The following is a 24,144-nucleotide window of genomic DNA, read 5'->3' on the forward strand; positions in this document are numbered from 1 at the left end:
TAGTTAATGTCAGTCTGGTTGTTCCACTAATGAAACTCTTTCACAGCAGCAGTAACCAAAGCAAATGAGTATTCTATGCATGAATGGGCCAAATTCTACATTCTGTGCAAAAGTACCTTAGAATTTTCCTCATGTGGAGTCAAACTGACCATCATGAAGATGGCTGAATACAAGCCAGCCGGGGACTTCACCTAACAAAAACGTGTAATTTCTGCCAACTTGTTTCTGTGAGAAACAGAAAGAAGAAAAAGTTCACAGTCATTTGCATCCTGCCCTGAGACTTGCAGGATTTTGTGTGTAGAACACCTCACAAAATCTTTTGGCCTCAAAAGGGAGCAAGCCTGATTTTTTTGCCATTAAGAAAACTCTCAGGCTGCTTAAACATTCCAGAATCTGACTGACAGGGAGTTTTAGGGTATCTTAAAGCTGTGCACAGATTAGGCAATTTATCTAGTAAAAAGTGCACAACCAAAGACTCAGGTGAGGAAAAAGTAAAACGTGGCATATGGTTAAATACTTGGGAAAAAAGCCAAGTTGCAAGGAGATGACTGATGAACCCTCTAAATTAAAACTGCAGAAAATACAATTGAGTAAGGGTACTCACTATAAAAGTAGATGCTTGCATAAGAGGATTGGCACTAAGTAATTTTCTTAATAAATGCTAGATGTCAAATCTGCAGGCATGTCTTCCAGGGCAGTCAGATGGCTGGGCTCCTCTGCTCACTAAGTAGGTCAGCAGAAAGCCCGGCCATAAATAGGAGAGGGACTCAATTCCCTTTTTTAAACAGTATGCACATTCCAAGTTTGCACTGAATAATCAGAAAAATGAATGCAAAATTATATGGAATTTTTTTTAGTATAATAAGCACTGAATAGACAAAACAGTAACTGATTACATATAAGCATATATTTTAATATATAAATGCACACAGAACTGTAGGAATGCATATTTGTTTCTTAAAAAAATATAACAATAGTTTAAAAAATGCTACTGAAGTACCTTCTACACCAACAATTACAATAACAATAACAACATGCACAATATCAAGAGAAAAAAAAAATCTGTATAGGTTGTAAAAGCATAATCCCTGCTACCTACAAAATAAGGAAACAAATCTAAAGTCATACAGAACAGACAAATCTGTCCTTGCTAACATTTTGGCTTAGAAGATAAGAGAAAGCAAAACAGAGGGGATAAAGATGTGGATGTGTATGGGGCTGGGAACTGTACCTAAAGCAGTGACTCTTATTTAAGTGATTACCATTACGGTGAGTACCCTCACACAACTTCATCATGTTTACCATATGGATTACTGTTACAACAGCAATCTTTAACACACAGTATAATGGTAAAGAAGTTGGGAAGGAAGGCTATCCCCTGATTCAGGAGGAAGAGAAGGAGGACTGCAGCATCTCCTATACAGCAGCAGCAGAAGCAAAACATGATCTATGCCCAACATGTAGTGTTTGAAAGGAAGGAAGCCCATGTGGTCATATCACAAAAGGCTGCGGCAATGTTAGCTGCTGTGATGTCCCCTCTCTGGGCCAGTAATCAAGGATCTTGAATCCTCACCACTGACACTGATGAGGGACGTTTACTTGGAATAAAAACAGATAAACACAGTATTTCCATTTGCAGCTCTCTGCATCAAGCACAATTTCCCTTAACAGCACACAGGGAACACACAAAGTCCGGGGTCTGGATTTCTCTCGGTCTCCCTCCAGGTCCCCAATAAGACTCCCCAATGGCACAGCTACAGAGTTGAGTCCTCAGCAGAGTATCCAAGCCAAGTCCTCTAGCACCCTCTCTGTGAAACCAGTGCTTCGTGTCCCTGCTCCAAGCAGCTGACAAACACACTCTTTGTGAAATGATTTTCAGACACACACATTCCTGGGAAAGGCTGGCACAGGATTACTGTCTATGCCCCCTTCTGCCCAGACTATAAGGTAGTTTCTGCCACCAGACACTCCAAAGCCAACTACTCTAAGGCTCGTACAAGGGTACCCAATTATACTGAGTGAAATTAATATTAGTTCAAATGGAAGTGTTTTGACCAATGCAGTAAGGCTTTCAAGAGTGACCACAGAATCACCAGATACATATGAGTACTCTCAAAGGTTAAAATACTCTCTAAAGGACCAGCCAGAGTGAAAAGTTTAAATATATTTAATAATAAATTAAAACACATAAAAATACTAAATATTTACAGTAAACACCAGAGTTTCAATCACAGGAAATATTAAAATAACACAGATAAACAGATTCACACAGATGCAGAAAAGCAGTACTTAATTAATCTCACTATATTTTCCTGACTGAAGAATTACTATTCCCTGGTTCACTTACTAGAGCAAGGCAAGATGAAGTAGGCGAGTGATTTTTCCTTCTTTGTCAGGTTTCAAAAACAGAGTGCCTGAGACTTCAGTCTCATCTAGTATTAAACATAACTTTAGCGATGGATTACAAAATGACATGATATACATCTGGTCATCTGACTTCTGGTTCCCATGCTACCCCCTTTCCTAGCACCTGACTCAGAATCTCACATATATGTGTCAATAATACACACACACATAGAGCTTTGCTAAGATGTGCTGCAGCTTCTAGAAGTTATAAAACAATAAAACACGTCCACTCTTCCTACAGAAGCTAATAAACCATTCTCTGGTACAGGCATTTTGTCTCTGGCTGCAGTCAGAACTGTAAGATACAATATTTATGGACTAAATTAAGTAATTTCTTACTATTTTTCAGAGTTAGCTAGACTGAGATGAAACCCTTCTTTTCCAGCATCTTATTTACAAAAGTACAGTGTGATATAAATGTATATTTATTTTCTGTCCAGCAGGACACATTATTGGTACATCTTCAATACAAGCATCTGTACAAATCAGTTTGATATTCAAATGACATAACATTTAAAAAATTCCAGCTAGCTATACTATCATAATATTACGCATCCACCGCCCTACTTCAGTTGTTCACGATTTGTAAACTTAAGTGGACAGTGACCTAACATTTGACCAACATTTGTCTGAAGTCCTTTTATACTTCACAGCTTAGAAACAAAGAGACTGTACCTAGATCTAGGGAAGTCATTTCCCCCCTTTACTCAGCCCTCATTAGACCAATCATTGAGTATAATGTCCCCTTTGGCATGTATCTGTCCAGACACATGCAACAACTGGAACTGTCACAAAGATATCATACTAAAAGGATACAACACCTAAACAACATGTCCTACATGGACTGACTCAAGGCCCTGTCACTATACTTGGTATCCTACAGACTAAGACATGATCTGTGTCTGGCACATTAGGTATCCTCTGATCCAACACTGATGGATTTACTGCACATCAGAAAGTCAGATGGCATCAGGAATGCTCAGTCTAGGGATCTAAACTTCTGAAACATCAACAGAATGGTTTGGAGGGACAACTATATCTCACAGAGGATACCAATGCTCTGGAACACACTCCCTACCCACATAAAACAAAGTTCATCACTGTCCATATTCAACTGCAACTTTGATCTAGAGATGGGAAACAAAAATAATGTATCCCAGCACTGCCCCCTGTACTACTAATGGACACAGACAGCTCTTAAATGCTTTATCTCATGCACATGTCCTCTCAAATTATCCATGGTATGATCCCAGTTACTAATGGTATGATCCCAGTTACTATCATTAAGGGTAATATCTACTTCAACCATGGTATGAAAAAGGCCAATCTCTAACCAAATGAGATAAGTTAATTTGAGCATAAAAAGGGAAACTGGCCAAGCTTAAAATAGCCCACAAGGGCAAACAGCGTAGTACTTACTTCTGTGCTTTATCTTAACTGTCATAGGTAAGCTAAAGCTCATTACTTCTAGGTTCATAGATTAGTACTAGGCTAACTGCCTTTGCAAGCCATTTTAAGCCTAGCCAATTACCCCTTGTGAGATTCAAACCCTGTACCTTGTGTTTGCAAGGCAAACACTTCAACCATTAGGCCACCCTTCTAACCTCTCTGACAGTTTTATTTCTAGGATTAACCTATAGCTATAAAATAAAATTATGTAAAAGGCTCTTTCTCAACAGAGTAAGCTGCAAAACTTAGGAGTGAAAACTATTACCTGGCTCAAAGGTGTGTCTGAAGGCATAACTAATCTTGCATTTTATTGTATGCCTTTGTTAACAGGGTAGGTCTGAAACCCATTTTCAGCCATGAACCAGACCCAGAGACACATACAGCAACAGGATTTAAAGTACAATACAGTATACAGTAAACATACAAGGCATAGCACAACAGATACAATGTAATATGCAGAGAAAGTGAGATACAATGTTACAGAACACCATATTTATATGCAATTTATACACTACTGTTTCTGCTCAACAACATAACCCAGCAGATAGCCCACTGTCTGGTCTACTGGCTGCCTAGATTTCAAAAACAGGGGATGAGGTGGAATCAGGCAAGGTAGAAGCCATCTGCATCACTTTGGATAGAGGAGAGGGTGTGGGCACTACAGTACTAACTCCAATCCAAAATATGGAGTACAACAAGCTGCAGGGCATGAAACATGTTTCTGTAGTCATGCTGGATGCAGCTTCATGTACAGACATACTACAGCTCCAGGGCACTGCACCATCAGGGGCTTGGAGGAGGAGGGTTGGGTTTAGGCAGATAAAATATTTTGCTGCTGCTGACCACTGGTAATGGCCTCCGTTCTGGACAATAGATGTCAACAAGGGCACTTACACACAGGCTATTACAAGATAAAAGGTAGTGGGATGATGGGGGTTGGACAGAAGGTTAGACACAAAGAAAAATTGAGAATTAAAAAAAATTAGTTTGTCTCATTAATGAAGCCCTTCACTTTTCTGTACTACTTACTCATGGCCTGGTCAAGATTCATATTGTTACTCTTTAAGGCCTCTTCAGCTGGGTCTCTCTAAACAAAGTAATAAAGCAAAAATCAGAGCATGAAAATAATGCAATGCATACAATATAAAAATAATGAATTACTATTACTTAGAAAAATATTACTTGGAAACGGAGCATGACACAATTTAAATGCCTTGTACAACTTAAAATAGTATAGTTAAAAGGTCTATAAAAATAAAATTTAACAATTATCTCCTTTACTAGTTAAGTAAAATAAATTAAATTAGGATACGACTTAAATACAGAGCTTCACAAGTACTGTTCTTACTGCAAATAAAAGAAGTGTGTTTGTCAAACCATAAAGACTCGGATGAAAATCTTGCAACTATCAGTCACAAATGAGAGCTGCCTCTTTCCAACATCAGTTGGACACACAGGGCACTGGTATAAACAAGACAAGGTTCCATGTCCTTGGATTATTTCCTGAAATGGTTAAAAAAAATGCAGTACTACTCTAGCAAAGAGAAGAGTGGTTATCTAATCATGAAGACTTGAAATGAAAACATTAAACCACCAGCCACCTATCAGAGCGGACTCTTTCCAACATCAGCAGCACACGTGGGATGGCGGTATAAAAAGATGACGTCTCTCATGTCTTTAATTCATTCTTGAAATGGTGAAAAATAGCTTAAAGTACCACTGTATGAGAACATTTACCATAACAGTAGATGTTTGAAAAGATCACCGTTACAGTAGTCTAAGCTACAGGGGACATATCCAGCCAGTATTCAAAGCATTAGGAAGCCTTCCACTCTCCCATATGTCTGAAGGCATGACAGCGTACCTTCGGTTCATAGGCAAGTTGGTAGGCTAGGTAACCCTGTGGGCCATTTTAAGCCTAGACAAAAGGCAGGGATTAGTTGGACCCCACCCAGGTAGAAAGACTAAGTAAAAGAATTAGCCATAAGAAAAACTACACTATAAGTGGGATTAGGATGGAAGGTGATAGGATTACAGCAATGACATTCAAACATGAACTGTTTCGGTAAGCTTATTTACACAACTGAATTCATCATCAGATCACTATTGCCGTAGCCTAAGCTACATGGGACAAATCCAAAAGCTTAGCTAGTCAGGAAGGAGGAAGAAGTGCCAGAGTTCAACAGCCCCTGGAAAACAGTTTTAGTAAAACCTGCCCTTGATCTGGAGGAGGAGTCAATTTTATAATGCTTATGAAAGTGTGCACACATGACCACTTTGCTGCCTTTAGAATACTTCAAGTCCATCCCCTTGCAAAAAGCTCTAGATGTGGCCATAGCCCAGGCAGAATGTCCACTGGTCTTGGTGGGAAAGATCTTTCCATGATGAGAACAAAAACTGGACAGTATGGAATAACCACTTGGAAATAGTCTACTAGTGTCTCTCTATTTTACCTTTATAGGCAATGAACTGACTGGAACTTCTGAAGTCCTTTATTTGTCAATGTAGTATCTTGTGTTATGCACGACTTTTGCTACCTCACTTTTTTTTAATTCAGGAAAGATGACAGGAATATGAATAGCCTGATTTAGTGTGAATTCAGATATCACTTTTGACATGAAAGAAGGGGTGGCTCTTAAGGATAAGATATCTCATACTTATAGAAAGTAAGGAAAGGTTGAATTACCTTAAGAGCTTGCACCTGAGACACACTGCAGTAACAGTTTTACAAGTCAATAAATGTATATCAGTTTTAGGAGATGGTTCAAAAGAAAAATGTGTAAGCTTACCTAGTACAAAAAGTAAGATCCTGGAGAGAAGTCACCATTTTTCTAGGTAAACAAATGTGATGTACTCATTTCAAAAACTCTTACTTGAAATAATAAAAAGGGTATCTAAGGCAGACAGACAGAAATGACCAAAATGTTAATCCAGGCAAGATGAATAAGGCTGGCCCAGTTTTAGCAATTTACACAGATACTGTAGAACCAAAGGAGCTTCTGTCTTTAAAGGGCTTTGGAAAACCAAACAGTACACAGTAAACATATAATGCAGCCATCTGCTGCTACAGCAATACGTTGTTCTGTTTTTTAAGCAGTTTGGGAAGGAATCAGATGACATGCGTTTCTCTTCCATTTAGCCAAACACAATTGTTTAATAATAGGTTTCTTAGCCTCTGTTAATACCTATAGCACGTCTGCAGAAAATAGGTACCTGAGACGAACTAAAATTTTATCATCCAGGCTGTCAGAAAAAAAATGTGTATTTTGGAAGGAATCAGTGAGGATATTTGTGGTAAATGCCCTTTGTCATTTTCACACTGTCTTGGCCAAAAGGGAGTTAACTATATCATATCTGGAGAGTCCTTTTGAATCTTTAAAAGAACTGTTTATCAGAGGAAAGGGGAAAAGGCATAAAGAAACGTTCTCTGTTCATGACAAAGACATCAGTCTTCCAAGCCTTTCTGGAAGGAGTCCTGGAGCAGAAATGTTTCAATTAACTGCTGTGAATGGAGGCAAACATACCTCCTTGGAGGGGTTCCCACAGGTGGATAATGTCCTGAAAGACCCCTGTAAGTAACAACCATTCAAGAGGGCCTGTCCTGGTTCTGCTCAGAATGTCTGCCACAGTATTCTGCTGCAACAGAATGTAAGTAGCCTGCAGGGATAGGTTGTGCTGTGCTGCAAGTTCACAGAATATTATGGCTAGTCTACATAGGGAATAAAATCTAGTTCCTCCCTGTTTTGTTTACCATATGACAGTGGTGTTATCTGTAATTATTGTAAAAGGTCCTGGAGTCCACATATGCTTCAAGGATTTGAAGATCCTTGATGTTTATCTTTTCTCAAAGTCCTTTTACTTTGATTCCATTGTATACAGCCCCACTCAGGCAAAAGTCTAAGGATCTGTAGTTACAGACTGGGAAAAGGCTGACAGGGAGATTGGAAGACCTGGGTTCATGCTCAACTGGTCTATCCACCAGTGAAGTTCTTTTCTGCCGGAATTCAACACTGGAATTTGGAAAGTGTGTGTGCCAGCACTGAGTGGGCTTTTTTTTTTTTTTTTTTTTTTTTTGAGACTGTTAGGGTGAAATCTTAGAAGTTGAAACGCTGCCTCCACTCCCTGTACCCTGACTTTCAAGGAAAAGCAAAAGGAATGGTTCTCTTTTGCGAAGGGGCTATTCAGAACATTTCAATCTTTTTCTTCAACCTAGACACATATTAAAAAAAAAAAGTTCTTTAGATTCAGGAGTGTCACATTCTGATAAGAAGACACTAAAAAATGACAGACACTTCAGTTTCAGACTTCATATCGGTCAGAAAAATGCAAGCTAACACAAAACATTACTCTTGTAACTAAGAAAAGTACAGTTGTGTACTTACCATAAATGTAAATATTCGAGTGTATTCACTGTTGCAGTCATTACATTTGGGTAATCCTACTGACAGGTTGCCCTCAGCAGGCCCGAATTCCAAAGTCTTGGGTCCTGCGTCGGTTGCTGTCGCCTCTTCCCTGACATTAGGTTGTCAGGGGTATAAAAGATGCAGCCAATGCCATTTTCTTCAGTTTTTCTTGCCCCAGATAAATATATATATATATATATATATATATATATATATATATATATCCATGTATATGTAAAACATACATGCACCAATATAAACTTTACCTTCATCTACAAGCAAATACACCACACAGGTTGTACAGATCAGAGAAGGAAAGAAGTTCCAGCAGAAAATAGGGGGATGGTGGGTAACCTGGACTGCAACAGTGAATACACTTGAACATCTACATTTATGGTAAGTGTACACAACTGTACTATGTTCTTTGTGCTTGAATGTTGCAGTCATTATGTTTGGGTACAGTCCCAAAGCTATGGTTGGGAGGATGGAGCTAAACAGCATTTGGAGCGGCTATGAGGCCCAGCAGAACTGCAGTGGCAAAGCCTGCCCTGGATTTAGAGTAAAGTGGCAGATGATAATGCTTTGTAAAGGTGTGCACTGAACTCCAAGTAGCAGCCTCTAAAATGTCTATAGTTGGTACTCCACTGAGAAAGGCTGCTGAAGTGGCTGCAGCTCTGGTTGAATGTGGCCTAATGCCCTTAGGCACTGGCTTTCCATGTTGTGAATAGCAGAAACGAATGCAGTGGCCTATCCACTTTGAAACAGTCTGCTTGGAGATAGCCTTTCCTTGTGATCCTGCAGCATATGCCACTAGTAATTGCTCTGTCTTCCTGAAAACTTTAGTTTTGTCCAAATAGAATCTAAGCTGTCTGTGTACGTCCAAAGAATGCAGAATTCTCTCCCCTTTGTTCTGTGGACTTGGATAAAAAGTTGGCAAATGAATAGTTTGGTTAAAGGCCACACTGGACACCACCTTAGGCATAAATGTTGGGTTTGTCCACAGAGAGACCCTGTCTGGATACAAAAATGATAAAAGGTTCCACAGCCATGAGTGCCTGCATCCCTGACACCCGTCTTGCAGAAGTTATTGCTATGAGCAGAGCTGTTTTCCAAAATAAAAACTTTATATCAGCAGTAGCAGCTGGCTCAAATGGAGGTAGGGTGAGTTTTTCCAAGACATAATTGAGGTCCCATGCAGGTATCGGCGATCTCCTTGGAGGCCTTAATTTTTTGGCTCCTCTGAGGTACTGCCTTAATAAAGGATGAGAAAAGATTGGTGGCTCTGTATTGTAATGAGCCGAAATGGCAGAGGCATGAATTTTAATTGATGAAAAAGATAGGCCTTTGTCTAGCATCTCAGTTAAGTATTGCAAAATCTATCTGAGGAATATTTGGTACAGCTGTATCAGTTCCTTGTGCCTGGTTCCAGGCACAAAATCTCTTCCATTTTCCAGCATAAGATTTCCTAGTACTAGGCCTTCTGGCTTCCAAAATGACATCCATCACAGCTTTACTGAGAGGTGTGCTTTGTATGGCTACATTATCCGCCATGCTGCCAGGTTTAGAGTCCTGAGTTGGCTGTGCAGGATCTGATTGTTTTGTTGGGACAGTAGATGAGGTATTTGTGGTAAGGTCCAGGCTGGGCCTTGAGACAAGTTCCTTAAGATCAGATACCAGTACTGGCGGGGCCAGTCTGGGGCAATCAGTATCATTTTTAGTTTCTCCTGTTTGACCTTTAGGAGTACCTTGGGGAGGAGAGACAGTGGAGGAAAGGCATATACTGATAGGTTTTTCCAGTTGAAAGATAAGGTGTCCACTTTCCATGCTTGTCTGTGATAAGTCCTTGTGCAGAATCTTTTTAGTTGGTAGTTGTGAGGGGAGGCAAATAGATTTATGTCCGGGCATCCCCATTTCCTTGTTATCATGCTGAAAACTTGTGGATCCAGCTGCCATTCATGGGGATCCATGCCAGAGTATTTTCCTTTCCTGGCAGGAATTGTGCTTGCAGATGAACTTGGTAAGTCAGTGCTGTGTCCCACAAAGCCATGGCTAATCTGCAAAGGGGGTAAGAATGTGTGCCCCCCTGCTTGTTTATATACCACATGACCGTGGTGTTGTCTGTCTTTATCAGTAGTTGTCCCGGATGAAGTAGGTCCTTGAAGGCTCTCAGGGCATTTTGAATAGCTAGCATCTCTTTTTGATTGATATGTAGATGCGTTTGGTTTGTGGACCAGGTGCCCTGAATGCATCTTCCTGCCATGTGGACCCCCCCCAGGCATAATCTGATGCATCTGTTGTTAGGTTCTGCCTGGTTGGGGGTAATGTGAATGGCTTTCCCTTGTTTTGGTGACAAGCCTTCACCCACCATCAAAACTCCTGTTGCAGGCAGGGAATGAGAGTAATCATTGTTTCCAGGCTGTAGCAATGTTGCGTCTAGGCACTTTTAGGTACCACTGAGTTTTCCTCATATGCATTCTTGCATATGGTATTAGTAGGATGCAGGATGCCATGAAGCCCAGAGCCTGCAGAATTTTTCTTGCAGATAACTGGGCCTTTGTTGACAATGTTTTGAAATAGGTAGTCAGTTGCCTTTGTTTGTCTAGCGTGAGATAAGCCATCTGGACAGTTGTATTTAAGCTTGCACCCAGGAATATTATCTCTTGAGAGGGTACTAATTTTGATTTATTTTCGTTGACTGTGTACCCTAAGTCATGTTAAAAGTCTTTTCACAAACGCCAGATGCTGTAGTAGAATGTCCTTGTTCTCTGCCTGAATTAGGCAGTCGTCCAAGTAAGGATATATTTGTATCCCTCTGTCTGCAGAAAGCAATTACTGGTGCCAGGCACTTTGTAAAGACCCTGGGCGCAGTAGATAAGCCAAAGGGCAGTGCAGAGAATTGGTAATGCATTGAGCCAGCCTTGAATCTGAGGTATCTTCTGCATGATTGCCTGATTGGGACATGCAGGTATACCTCTTTTAGGTCTAAAGTCACGAGCCAAGCCTTTTTGCCCAGCATGGGCAGAAGCTGCTGCAAGGTCAACATTTTGAATTTTGGTCTATCCAGGAATGTGTTTAGAATAGATAGGGCCAGTATTGATATCCAGGCTTTGTCCTTTCTGGGTACCAAGAACAGTCTTGAGTAAAATCCTTGTCCCTGCTCTTGCTGTGGTACTTGTTGAAAAGCCCCCATGTCCATGAGGGATGAGACTTGATTTTGTGCCTCTGCCCATTGATTGTTTGGCAGATCTGGCCAACCATTTGCCTTTGGCAGGGTATGGAAGTGAAACTTGTAGCCTTGTGACGCTATGTTTAGAACCCACTTGTCCTGTGTTATAATGTGCCAATTTTGAGAAAATAGTGCTATTTTTCCCCCTAAGGGTGATGCCAGGAGATAAGTGCTTGGTGCAGGCAGGGGGAAGTCATTGGGACTGTTTCCTGTATGGTTGTGATTTGTCTTCTCCACTTTTGGAGGTAGAAGCACCCCATTGCTTTGACCTGTATGACCCTTGCTCCTGGGATCTGCCTCTAGGGTGTCTGGATCTGCCCCCTCTGAGGTCTGTCTGACACTGGAAAGGACCAATTCTTTGTAGGCCAGTGTCTACTAAACCTAGGTGGCTGTACTTGTAAAAAATCTTTGACAGTTTGCATAGATTTAGCTTTGTCCTCCGTTTTCTTTTAACACCTCTTCCGCCTTAACACCAAACAAAGTATCATGCTGTAAAGGTGCATCTAATAATTTAACTTTGACATGTTCAGGCAGACTTTGTTCCTTTAACCAAGCATGCCTCCTAATTACAGAACCCGTAACTGCGGCCCTGCAGGAGGCATCCAGAGAATCAAAACCACATTGCAAAGTATGCTTTCCAACTTGTTCAGCTGCATGCAATAAATCCTGCATTTCCTTGTTTTCTGTACATTCAGAGTTTAACAACATTTTTTGTTTAAGCAATGTCATGACATGTTGCTGATATCTGAACATATGAAACTGAGAGTTTAAGGCCCTTATAGCCAAGGTAGCAGATGTGTAAACCTTTTTTCCCCATCTATCCAGTGCCCTAGAATTTCTGTCAGAGGGGGTAGGGTTTTTTTGCAGCGGAAGCCTTAACCCCTTTGGGACTCTGTGAAATAGTCTCTGGGTCTGCTGTAGGGTTTTTGAAAAGGAATTTATGAGAGTCAGGTACCCTGTAATATCTGTCAGGCTTAACAGGAGCTGGAGGTAAAGAGTCAGGGGTCAGACTAGACTCTGAAAAGAAATCATCTACAATATCTAACAGGTGGGAATGGCTAGAGGCCTGTGCTGAGGTAGTAAAAGTAAGTCCCTGAGCCTCTTTTTAGATTCTGAAAAATCTTGGCTCTCCCAGTGGAAATGCTCCCTCATGGTATGCAAGGTTTCCCCAAAAGAATAGTCCTCAGGAGGAGAAGCTGAAGGAATAGATTCTTCAGCATCAGAATCCTCATGGGGGAAGTGAATATTCCTGATCAGAAGGGGAGTCTGAAGAAATAGAAACCTGATCTGAAGATTCATAGTCTGTCTCTTGCCTAGGCCTCTTATCAGGTGGGGGATGGGAACCACTGATCAAGGTAATAAAGTCTTCGGCCATTTTGAGCATCTGTTTTTTGGGCATGGAGGCCTGTCCATGTGGCTCTTGAGTTTGTTTCTTTGTCTTTACAGGTGCTTTAGTCTTTGCCTTTGAAGCTGAAATCGGTTTAATGTATAAATGTTTAGGTCTGAATACACCCTCAGAAGCCGGTGCTTGCTCAGCGGCTCCGGACCCATCTGAGGGAATAGTGTCCGAGGCTCCAATACCTTGAGTTTCCAGCGGCATAGCCGACTCCACGTGGGAGTCGATAGCGGCCTGCGACTCTAAAGTAGCGGGTGTCAGGGGCTGCGAAAGCGCCTCACTGAGAACTGGCGACTGGCTTAGGAGAAGCTTCGTCGTTGGTTTTGGGCCTCGGTTGTCTATCCTTTTCTTTTTCTTTGCGTTTTTTTGTGAACACCGGTAGTCAGATGGCTATCCGACATTTTATAATTAAATCTGCGCCCAAAATAGTTTAATGCAAAATCATACCGACGCTCAATAGTGTGTTGGTTAAATCTAGCACAAAACCGGCAACTTGAAACGTCGTGGTCAGGCCTAGGCAAGGAATACAGTAAGAATGAAAGTCCTTATGCGATATTTGCTTTCCACAAGAAATACAATTAACTTTTTCTGACATTGGTCTGGAGTAAGAAAAAAGTTTCCCCAATGGGGTACTTAGCTTTAATGAAGACTTCGGATCTGAAACTCGAACACAAAAATCTCAGGAGTCGGCCGACCGGCACTTGCGAACTGCTTCTGCTTCGGGCACCGCGCGGCAAGAAAGACAGAAGAAAATGGCGTCGGCTGCATCTTTTATACCCCTGACGACCTGACGTCAGGGAAGAGGCGACAGCAACCGACGCAGGACCCAAGACTTTGGAATTCAGGCCGGCTGAGGGAAACCTGCCAGCAGGATTACCCAAATGTAATGACTGCAACAGTGAAACACGAAGAACATCTAAAGTTATGTACTTATCATAACAACAGATCTTTGTTGCCTTCTTCCACCCTTCCTCAAAGGATAGGTACTTGGATCAGACTCTGATCCAACTCTGGCCACTTCTTAGCTTCACATCTAGTGCTCAGGCTCCCCCCCATACCCATAATCCTTCCACCATGAGCAAGTAAACTCAGATCAAGTTGCTGAAGTCAGATCAGAGTCGATAAGAGCACTCATTCATTAAGGAACGAAAGGAAGAGAGAGCATCAGAACAATACTGAAACTATGTCCCTATTTTTGGGCATTTGTCCTCTCGGACGACTTTTTTTTAATGTGTGTCTAGGTTGAAGAAACAGACTGAAGTGATTGAAATGCTTTGAATAACCCCTTAGCAAAAAGGACCTGTCCCTTTTTTGTTTCCTTGAAAGATGGGGTACTGAGAGTGGAGGTGGTATTTCAGCTTCTGAGATTTCATCCTAGCAGTGTCAGAAAAAAAAAAAGTCTGCTTAGACATCCAGGTCTTTACCCTGAGTGCCAGGCAACTTGTCAGGAACAATTACCTGCTGGATGCCAACTCCCTCTTCCAAATTGATCACTAGAACTTTCCTATTTGTCTGCAATGGATGTACATCTGACCCTTGAGGATGTATTAGACTTCTGGCCATTAGTGGCTTCCTAAGGAGAAACACCAAGATAAAAATTGCCACAGTGTAGTCATCCATTGGGGGCTGAGAAAGAGAGGATGATGGGGACAGCACTGAAGAATCTTCTTAAACTACTTTTCATTTCTTTAGGAGCAAAGATATCTGAGGTACTGGTACAAGTCTCTATAGCAGGTTATGCAAGGGCTTTAAGCCACATGACAAAAGAGCTTAAAGGAACTCAGTCAGCTCCTAAGGGTCTCAGGTTTGAACAATAAACAGAGCACCAAATGGAAAATGATCTTTGATTCTTTGACATCAACAGTCATAAAAGCCTAGCTCCATGACACAAAGGGATGAGCAAGGACTATGACCCAAGATCAATTACTGGTTCAGGTGCTAGGGAAGCTGAGTGGGGGTGGGGGAGGCATGATGGCAGTGAATGGCTGACATTGGGCTTGCCCATCCTGTGAGGTTGCATGGTAGAGTCCAGTTCAAAAACTCTGGAGAAAGAGGTGGAATCTACATCGGTATGGCACCTTTCTACAGTGGAATGTATAGCAAGTCTTCACACCAGTTGCTAGTTTGAGGGGTTAGGGATGAAAAAAGGAAAACAGTCATGGCTCTCTGAAAGACAGTAGCAGCAGCACGAATGGATTTTGGCTCAGTTGTTAGAGATCAAGTGGGCAGGTGATGGTAGTCAGATGGTTAGGCAGGCATGAAGGTCATAAAAATAAACTGTTCATCACTGAATTCGATTTTCTCACAGAAAAAGACACTGTCTTTCACTGTTACTCCTCTGGCATCAGCTAGCAAATGCTCTACAGAAAGGTGTGTATTAAACAATCTGTCATCTTCATTTTTTGAGAAACTTATAACTCTTGTGCTAAACTCAAGTGCATGAAATACTGAATTTAATAATTTCACAACATGAAAACATACTATAGTTGCAGACTACAAATTAAAGTGGAAAGACAAATGCAAAAAAAAAAAAAAAGGACAGTGGTGGTGATGGGGGGGGGGGGGGCTTTTTAAGATCTTCTTATCCTCAAAGATCCACTGATTTTCTATCATTTTTTTTTACTTGACTTGCTCGTTTTTTTTTTTTTTTTTTTCAGACAGGATTCCTACAGCAGTATTACAATTAACAGAACCTCGCGCAGTCTGCAGGACCAGTGAGGGTGCTAGATATCTAAGTTAGGACTTATTGGAGTAGTGCCATATCAAAATCCACCCTGCAACTACAATGGACATGCAGTCTGAAATGTTTGTTAGATATGGGGGGACTAAGGTTGCAGCTTTGCATGCATCCCAGGCAGAAAAACTATTAGATGCAGAAGTGGCAGCAGATGGACAGGAACACACCGCAATGGTGCACTTTTGTTATACTTATGACAAAAAGGCAATGGATAAGTCACTTTAATGAAGTCTGCTTAGTTTAAAGGCAGGTCTTACTTGCCTTTATACTAAACGAGCATATAGATGGACGTATTTTACTTTATCACTGGTTCTTTCATTCAACACTGGAGAAGAACAGTCACTAAGACTTGTAAATTATTAGTCCAAGTTTTCTTATTTTGGGGCGGAAGCACAGTGGATCATCAGTTAGTGTCCTTCAACCTTCTGAAAACAAGATGGCTTATTGGTACCACTCTAAAACTGACCATAATACAGACTTTAATCTTGCCTTTGTGGCTCAAAAAGGACCATGAAAACAAACTTGTTCAATACATGAACTGCAGAGCATGCCCAGTAGAGGGACTGGTCCTGTGCCAGACTGGCATGAGTATGTAAAGGAGTAACAGATCAGATATCAGACTTATCCTCTTCCTAATTAATACATACATGATGGAGGTCTTCGTTTTCTTCCAGATCATGAGTTCACCTTTGACTAGTGAGACGACCTTGCATACATCACTGAGAAGTAAAAGCACCTCTTAAGCAAACACCCTGTAAAAAGGGGGTGCATCCCAAGGCACCCACAACTATTCACCTTACTCAGTGTAATTCAAGCATACCCAACATCCACCTTGTTAATATGGAGTACTCAATTAAGTCCTCCAGTGTATGCCTGATGGCTGTAGTTGAGATCAAGGAGTCTACTCTCCAGGATCCTGCTACACTGACTCAGTCAAGGTTCACTAATGAAGAAAACAGTCTCTGACACACCTTCCTGTGCTAGCTGATCCTATGGAAAAGGCCCAAACACTGAATATAGAACAGCTCCTCAAGATGCAGCAGCATCTCCAGCAAACATTAAGTATGAAGTCAACGTACAGTTGGGCATCAACACTAAAGGATACAGACAGTGTTCATCTTCTCAGGAATACTCCCCATTTTTGCTAAGGACTCCTTTTTGTAGTATACTTTTCTCTTTCTTCTTTTTCCTTATACCTCTCCTTTTCTTCTGGGGTATGCTAAGCCATCCACAAGCTCAGGAGGCGTGCTTTAAGTTTTGCTTCTCTATGTGGAAGGCCCTAAAGCACTTTCACACCTCTGGCTAGACTGGACTACTGACACATGCAGCAATGCTTCACATTATGTTCCGTGCACAAACAGTACAGACAATGCTAATGTGGGTCCTAGCTTGTAATCTGGCAAAGGCAGGAATATTTGAAGCATTTTAGTGCTCTAACAGACATTTTTATGAAATGGAATGAAAGAGGGCCAAAATGCACAACAAAAAGAACTGAGTGGTGCAGGGGATGGATACGCTCTCCTAGCCTGATGCAAAACTGCCACAGCATAAGCTAGCAGACAGCATGAACCCCCAGGGATGAGAATAAGGCAAAAACCTGGAAAAAATGTGCCAAGATGAAGATTTAAGAACAGAAAATTTCTGCAGTTATATAATGCAGAAGGCTTGCAAAATCAGATCAGCAAGTCTCCCAGCTACATCAGAATGACAGTGGTAATAATGGCACCAAGTCCTGAGAGACTTGCATGTACTAAAGTAAAAGCTTTACTAGATCTCTTGGAAGTGTATGAAGCAGAGTTATTCTGTAAAAGGTCGGGAACCATCAACTGCTGTCTTGGCATTACAACCTTACCAAGAAGTGTCTGCTTTACTAAAAGCACTACTGCCAAACAGACTCAGGACAATCAGCAAATCTCTGTTTTATTTTGAAATTATCAGTAAACAAGCTTGAGGGATAAAAGCAGTATCACTTACCGGGAAGCCCATATCAGTGAGCTGTTTTATTAGGCGACTCATGATCCAGGCCTCATCTTGCTTACTGGTTGCCTTCATGCCCTGAAGTGAGGAAAGTAGAAATTAATAAACTGCCCTGCATATTTACAACAGCTGGAGATTAGCTAAACTGAAAATGCCACATAATCCAGGAACAGGCATTTAATCATCCCTTCAATGTTGCTAGAGGGTACATCACATATTTAGTGTGTCAAAGAGGAGAACCTTTAAAGTTTCTTTCTGAATAAACAATTTCATAATGGAGGACAGCTTTAAATTTGCATATTCAGCTGAAATTTAGTACAGCCAGAAAGACCAGAGATCTGCTATCACTGAAAAAAAAAATGATAAAGCTACAGAAGCCTTAGCCAAGCAAAATACCATTTTGAGTCAAAACCAATCATAGTACTTTGTATTTTAATGTTTATTTTCCAGTATATGTGCAAATGGACTACCAAACTAATATACTACTAATTGTATACTCAGCAGCAACAAATTTAAATGCAAAGGGTCCTACTACTTGAAGACACACTTGTTGGAAGTCAAGTTTGCCATCTTTAACAATAAATGATGCAACCCAGGAGGATACTGACATTAGTAAAGGGGGTGGGGTGGGGAGGGGACCACAAAAATCGCCATGATGTACCACTTTCTAGGAGGCAAATGTGAAAAGCCCATCTTTCTAAGAGTTTGCCTTTGATGAATGGAATCATACCTCTCAACTGTACAGATTTTTGCCTCATATTTTTGGTCTATTCTATCTATATAAAATGTGTGGTTTTCTGGGAAAACAATGGGATGATTTCAGGATTGAAGTTACCAAATAATGACATACATTTGAGTTTCAGACTACACATCCTTCAGAAAATGTATGTTAATAAATCCCAGTTACTCTAGCAACTTTATAAGTTTCTAAGAGCAATATTTAAAATGCGTCCCTATTTTTGATCCCATGTCCCCCATTTTGTCAGGCTTTGCCCAGATTTCTTGCATTAAGAGGTTGAGAGCTATGAATGGAATGACACCCCTTTACAACAGCAACAATACATATAATGCGGTAACAAACACTAGAAGGAAATTGCACTAGAGTTACATAATAAGCAGAACTTTAATTTTTACTGCAAAATGCAAGAATCAAGTCAGTTATGCCAAAAAATAAACTTTAGCTGTAGGTCTGTCTCCCTCACAATCACACACAGATACAGTCTTATGAAAAACAAACAGCTGCATGTGTATTAAATCAGTATCCAAAACCTACAAAGTTTAGATTTTTACCTTTTAAGAACATATCACTAGAAATATTTAGCTTGATCAATTATTCACAACACCCTTGGATCATTTTTTGTTTCAAACATATTTTTACCTTTACGCAATTTCAAAACTTCGTCTATGTAGTTCTGGACACACAGCTTTGACATGGATATAGGACAGAACAGTTCAAAATAAAATGGTGTATAGGGTGTGAAGTAGAAACAATATTAGAAAGTCAAAGCAACTAAGTACATTTTAGAACAAGAAAACAGGACACTATTCTAAGGCAAGGGGGAATAACACACAAGCAATGAAGAAATCCCCCCACAAAGGCAGCAGTTAATGTACAGAACATATTTTATATTTGTGGTGGCAGTGGTTTATCTCACATTCACAGAATACACCACCAATAAAAGTCAGTTTCTAAATGTATGCAGTAATTTTCTGTTAAGCTGAACTACAGAGAACTGAATCATTGAATGAGATCCAAATAAGTCCAAATACTAAACTCCAATGAGTTGTTCTTTCACCCTGTTTTTCTCTGCAATGTAGTTACCCAACTTCTCTTTCTTTCTTTTTTCAAGCGCACTAGCAGACCTCTCACTTCTGCTAGTATCTTTGCTGAACTTTTCCTGGTTTCTTGCCATGTACCATATGACATAGGTGCAGGACTCTTTCCTCTGCATCACTGAGTTCATAATTTGATGCACTTCCTCCACTAACTTTCAGGCAAAAACATTTTTAACCAATCGTATTCCTTGTTGCTTATATGCTTTCCATTATCTTATTTATACTGCCTCTACCCCCCCCCCTTATTTTTATTTAAGGCAGTCATTTGCTGCTCTGCTGGCTTGCCTTTCACCCATACACTGACACTTCTCAATTACAGCACTCTAGCAAGATGGCTCAACTCTCAACTCTTCTGTGTGTGACTGATAATTCTATTTTACTGTGATACTTCAAATCCCCGACTTGATGCCTGTTGTATGTAAAATACCAGAGAATATATCGGCAAACGAATCCAAAACATTTTCAGTTATCAAGCAGCACTACTAAAGGTTCACGTTCTCACAACTTGAGTTAACTTTTCTATTCGACAGATAATGATGGAAGGTGCAGGAACTGTGCAAGAAGATATTAAAACCATCAGACAGGCCCTAGAAACAATTATTTTGCTCTTGCACCAAACCACATTGGATGTGTCCCAGTTTAAAGAAACAGACATGAAACATGACTAATTCCTAGCCAATATCCAGCTTACAATGCAAGCACAGCAAGAAGAAATCTAAGAACAATGACTAACTGTTTGCACTCATACTAAAATAATAGATCAAGCCTGTGTGGAGCAAACTGCAGTCAAAGTAGAAGAGGTATAAGTAGACCGTGATGGAATAATCTTAAGGAGTGCTGGGATTGCCTGAATGTATGGAAGCTACAGAGTCTCTGCTTTTTACCCAGCAAGAATTGAAACAATTGTTGCGCGAGACTGCTGCACCAGTTACAGAACGAGTACGAAACATGCAAACAAAAAATACTATTTACCCAAGACATTTAATCTTTAAGTGCCTGGATGCCAATGACAACGAGAGGATCTTGCATAAAGCCAAAGAACTAGGTAATAACTTGAAACTTGCTGGTCACCTAGTAAAAATGGTCCCTGACTATGGGCGGCACATTTTGCAAAAATGAAAGCTCCCCCCACTAACATGGGCTTGTGAGCTAGGTGTTTGCATCACTTTAAGATACTTACTGATTTTACAGCTGGTGAAAGGAAATCAAGACTTTTCATGTTTTTCAGCTCATACAAGCTGAAGGCTTTCTTCGTGACTAGGAAACAACTCATCCTGTGCAAATTTTTGCAGACATCGCTAAAACGTCATCTACGTACTTCAAAAGAAGTGACAGACACACCAAATACTGAGGCAATAATTAAATCTCTGGCAAACATAAGGATACAGATAAACTCGTATCCAAGACAGCTAGCCCTGCAGGGGCTAGCTTTAAACTGTTTGCACCACTGGTGACTCCAATTCATGACTAGACACAGACAGACTTAGCCAGGGATTTTAATGGACCAGATCTGTCTCCAGAACAACTGCAAGAAATAAACACCAGCAGGATCATTTCCTCATCTGCTACAAATGAACAAAATAAAGGGACACTAAAGCAAATTTTCCTAATTATTGCTCTAACTTTAACCAAATAAGGTAAAAGTAATTTAATGATAGAATAACTAGACAGCTATTAGTGTTTTGAATACATTGTAGAGCAATCAATAAGAGGATACATAGGGGATGGACTTGAAGGTACAAGATCCACTGTACATGTGTAAGTGGATACCTGTGATACTAACCTTCAATCTCTCTTTTCTTTTATCTAACACACTTATGGACATGTGACAAGGGGATAAGGTAATAACATACCCTTTTCCTTTCTTAACTAATGTATTGGGTGAACATCTTTTGTTTGAATGCCAGGTCCCTTGGAGAAGGGCCCTTGCCTTCTTAATTTTTTTGTGAATGGATGTGTATAAATTATACTACATCAATCTGATAATGCCACAGCTGACTATAACATGGATAATTTGCCTATTCTTGGAAAATAAGGGTGGTCATAAAACCTAAAGAAAATAACACTCAGAATAAGAATGTATAGGAGTATTATAAGGTAATTGTAATTCACTGGAATATAGCCAGTGCTGAAGAAACATGTTTAAGACTACGCTAGGTCAGGGAGTGTGATTAACCTTCTCTTACCAGCTTCTGTTTACTTATTCTAGACTTGTTGAGAACACCTAGTAAAGCTTGACCTAGGTGATGCAAATACATACTTCAGACATATAGTTTTAATACCGTTAGCTGTCTAATACACATCTTCTCCTTTTATTAAATCATGTGGTTAGTTTTAGTTAAATCTTTATCATTATTAGTACTAGGGCAACAAGTTATGTACTGAGAACTCATATACACCTGATTATCACATTATGGAGGGATTTCTACATATTATAAAGCTAAGACAGTAACCACACTGCTAGCCAAACAAACCACACATTGTACTTTTACAGGAAAATAAACTGAAAATCAAATAAGCTCAAGAATTTAGTAGAGTCATGGAATTCTTTCACATAGACCATAAAGTACAGTTTTGTACCTACCATAAATGTAGATGTTCGAGTGCTAATACAGCTGCAGTAATCACAGATGGGTTTTCAGCCGTCAGGCGGTCCCTCGGTCGGCCGAATTCAAAAGTCTTGGTCCTGCGTCGGTTGTCGTCGCTTACTCTTCTGACGTCAGTGAGGCCTGAGTATATAAGACACAGCCGACGCCATGTTCTTCAGTCTTTCTTGCCCCAGATGTCAGGTGCCCCCAAAAGGAAGGCAATACATAAATAAAAAGGAAGGCAATACATAAATAATGCTTATCTACATATACAAGCAATGCAATGTAATCCAAAAACAGTGTAAGCAAGCAAATAAAACATAGCAGGATAACCCAGTGAGGTAGTATGAAGAGGTTGTAAGGCCCCATGCCTTTACCAAGTGGGGAAGGAGGGAGGGAAACCTGTACTGCAGCTGTATTAGCACTCGAACATCTACATTTATGGTAGGTACAAAACTGTACTATGTTCATCGTGCATACAGCTGCAGTAATCACAGATGGGTAGAGTCCCAAAGCTATGCATAGGGTGGTAGGTACTAGGAGGAACTGGGTTGAGCTAGAATGCCCTGCAAAACAGCAGTGGCAAAGCCTGCTCTTGTTCTGGAATATAAAGGCAGGTGGTAGTGTTTTGTGAAGGTATGTACAGAACTCCAAGTGGCTGCCTCCAAAATATCTTTGGTAGGAACACCTCTGAGGAAGGCTGTAGAGGTGGCTGTGGCCCTGGTGGAGTGTGATCTGATACCTGTAGGAACAGATTTCCCATGATAGGAATAACAAAACCGTATGTAGTGGCCAATCCACTTGGAAATAGTCTGTTTTGTAACTGGTTTCCCTTGAGCCCCAACAGCATAGGACACAAAAAGTTGTTCTGATTTCCTGAAGGACTTTGTTCTGTCCAAATAAAAACGTAGCTGCCTATGGATGTCTAAAGAGTGTAGCAGCCTTTCCCCTTTGTTTTGAGGATTGGGATAAAAAGGAAGGGAGGTGTATGGCTTGATTTAAGGCTACCCTGGATACCACTTTTGGCATAAATGATGGGTTGGTATGAAGGGAAACCCTGTCCTGATGGAAAATGAGGAAGGGCTGCACCGCCATGAGGGCCTGTAGTTCAGAAACCCTATGAGCTGAAGTGATGGCCAGAAGGAAGGCTGTTTTCCAGGACAAATATTGCAAATCTGTTGAGGCAGCTGGTTCAAAAGGAGGCAATGTTAATTTTTCTAGTATGTAATTAAGGTCCCAGGCTGGTATTGGTTGCTTCCTTGGAGGTCTTATATTCTTAGCCCCTCTGAGGAACTGTCGTAAGAGTGGGTGAGAAAATAAAGGGGGATCCGTGTTGAATTCTGCAGAAATGGCTGAGGCATGTATTTTTATGGAAGAAAATGAAAGTCCACTGTTCAGCAGCTCAGCTAGATACTGTAAAACCTGAGGCAAGTTCAGTTTTCTAGGGTCCTGGCCTCTTTTCTCATTCCAAGAGCAAAACCGCTTCCATTTTGCGGAGTAAGCTTTTCTAGTAGATGGCCTTCTGGCCTCCAAAATGACATCCTGCACCTCCTTGGAAAGTAGGGTCTGTTGTTGTGTTAAGGAATTTTCCATGCAGCGAGATTGAGTGTTTTCAGCTGACTGTGAAGAGTTTTGTAGCTGTGTTGAGTCAGCAGAAGAGGCATTAGAGGCAGGGACCAGGGAGGAGAATGTGTTAGGCTCCTCAGGAGTGGATACCAGTGTTGCCTTGGCCAATCTGGAGCAAACAGTATCATCCTCGGTTAGTCTGTTCTTGCTTTCAAAAGCACCTTGGGCAGAAGAGGCAGAGATGGGAATGCGCAAACTGTCCATGCTGTCCAACTGAATGAAAGTGCGTCCACTCTCCAGGCCTTTGGATGAAAGGTCCTTGAACAAAACTTTTCCAACTGATGGTTCCTGTGGGAGGCAAAAAGATCTATGTCCGGCCCTCCCCCACGCTTGGATTATTTCTGTAAACACCTGAGGATGTAACTTCCATTCGTGTGGATCTGTCAAATTTCTGCTTAGATTGTCTGCCAGTGTGTTTTCCAATCCTGGCAAGTACTGTGCTTGAAGTTCGATTTGTCTTTCCAGAGCCAAGTTCGAAAGAGTCATGGCTAGTCTACACA

The 24,144-nt window shown here is 40.8% G+C and overlaps 1 protein-coding gene across 4 annotated transcripts in view; it reads right to left on the minus strand.

Annotated features, from left to right (window-relative positions):
* Positions 1 to 24,144, minus strand: part of TNRC6C (trinucleotide repeat containing adaptor 6C) — an 897,274-nt gene that overhangs the window by 239,039 nt on the left and 634,091 nt on the right. For all 4 annotated transcript variants that reach the window (XM_044084998.1, XM_044084999.1, XM_044085000.1 and 1 more), the window contains 2 exons: positions 17,592 to 17,672; positions 4,885 to 4,942 (listed from right to left, as the gene is read on the minus strand). In XM_044084998.1, the coding sequence (XP_043940933.1) occupies positions 4,885 to 4,942; positions 17,592 to 17,672 (139 nt within the window). The remainder of the gene's footprint in view (positions 1 to 4,884; positions 4,943 to 17,591; positions 17,673 to 24,144) is intronic.

The sequence above is a fragment of the Protopterus annectens genome, chromosome 10.part0 (genome assembly GCF_019279795.1).
Source record: "Protopterus annectens isolate FY-2018-M chromosome 10.part0, PAN1.0, whole genome shotgun sequence".
NCBI lineage: Eukaryota > Metazoa > Chordata > Ceratodontiformes > Protopteridae > Protopterus > Protopterus annectens.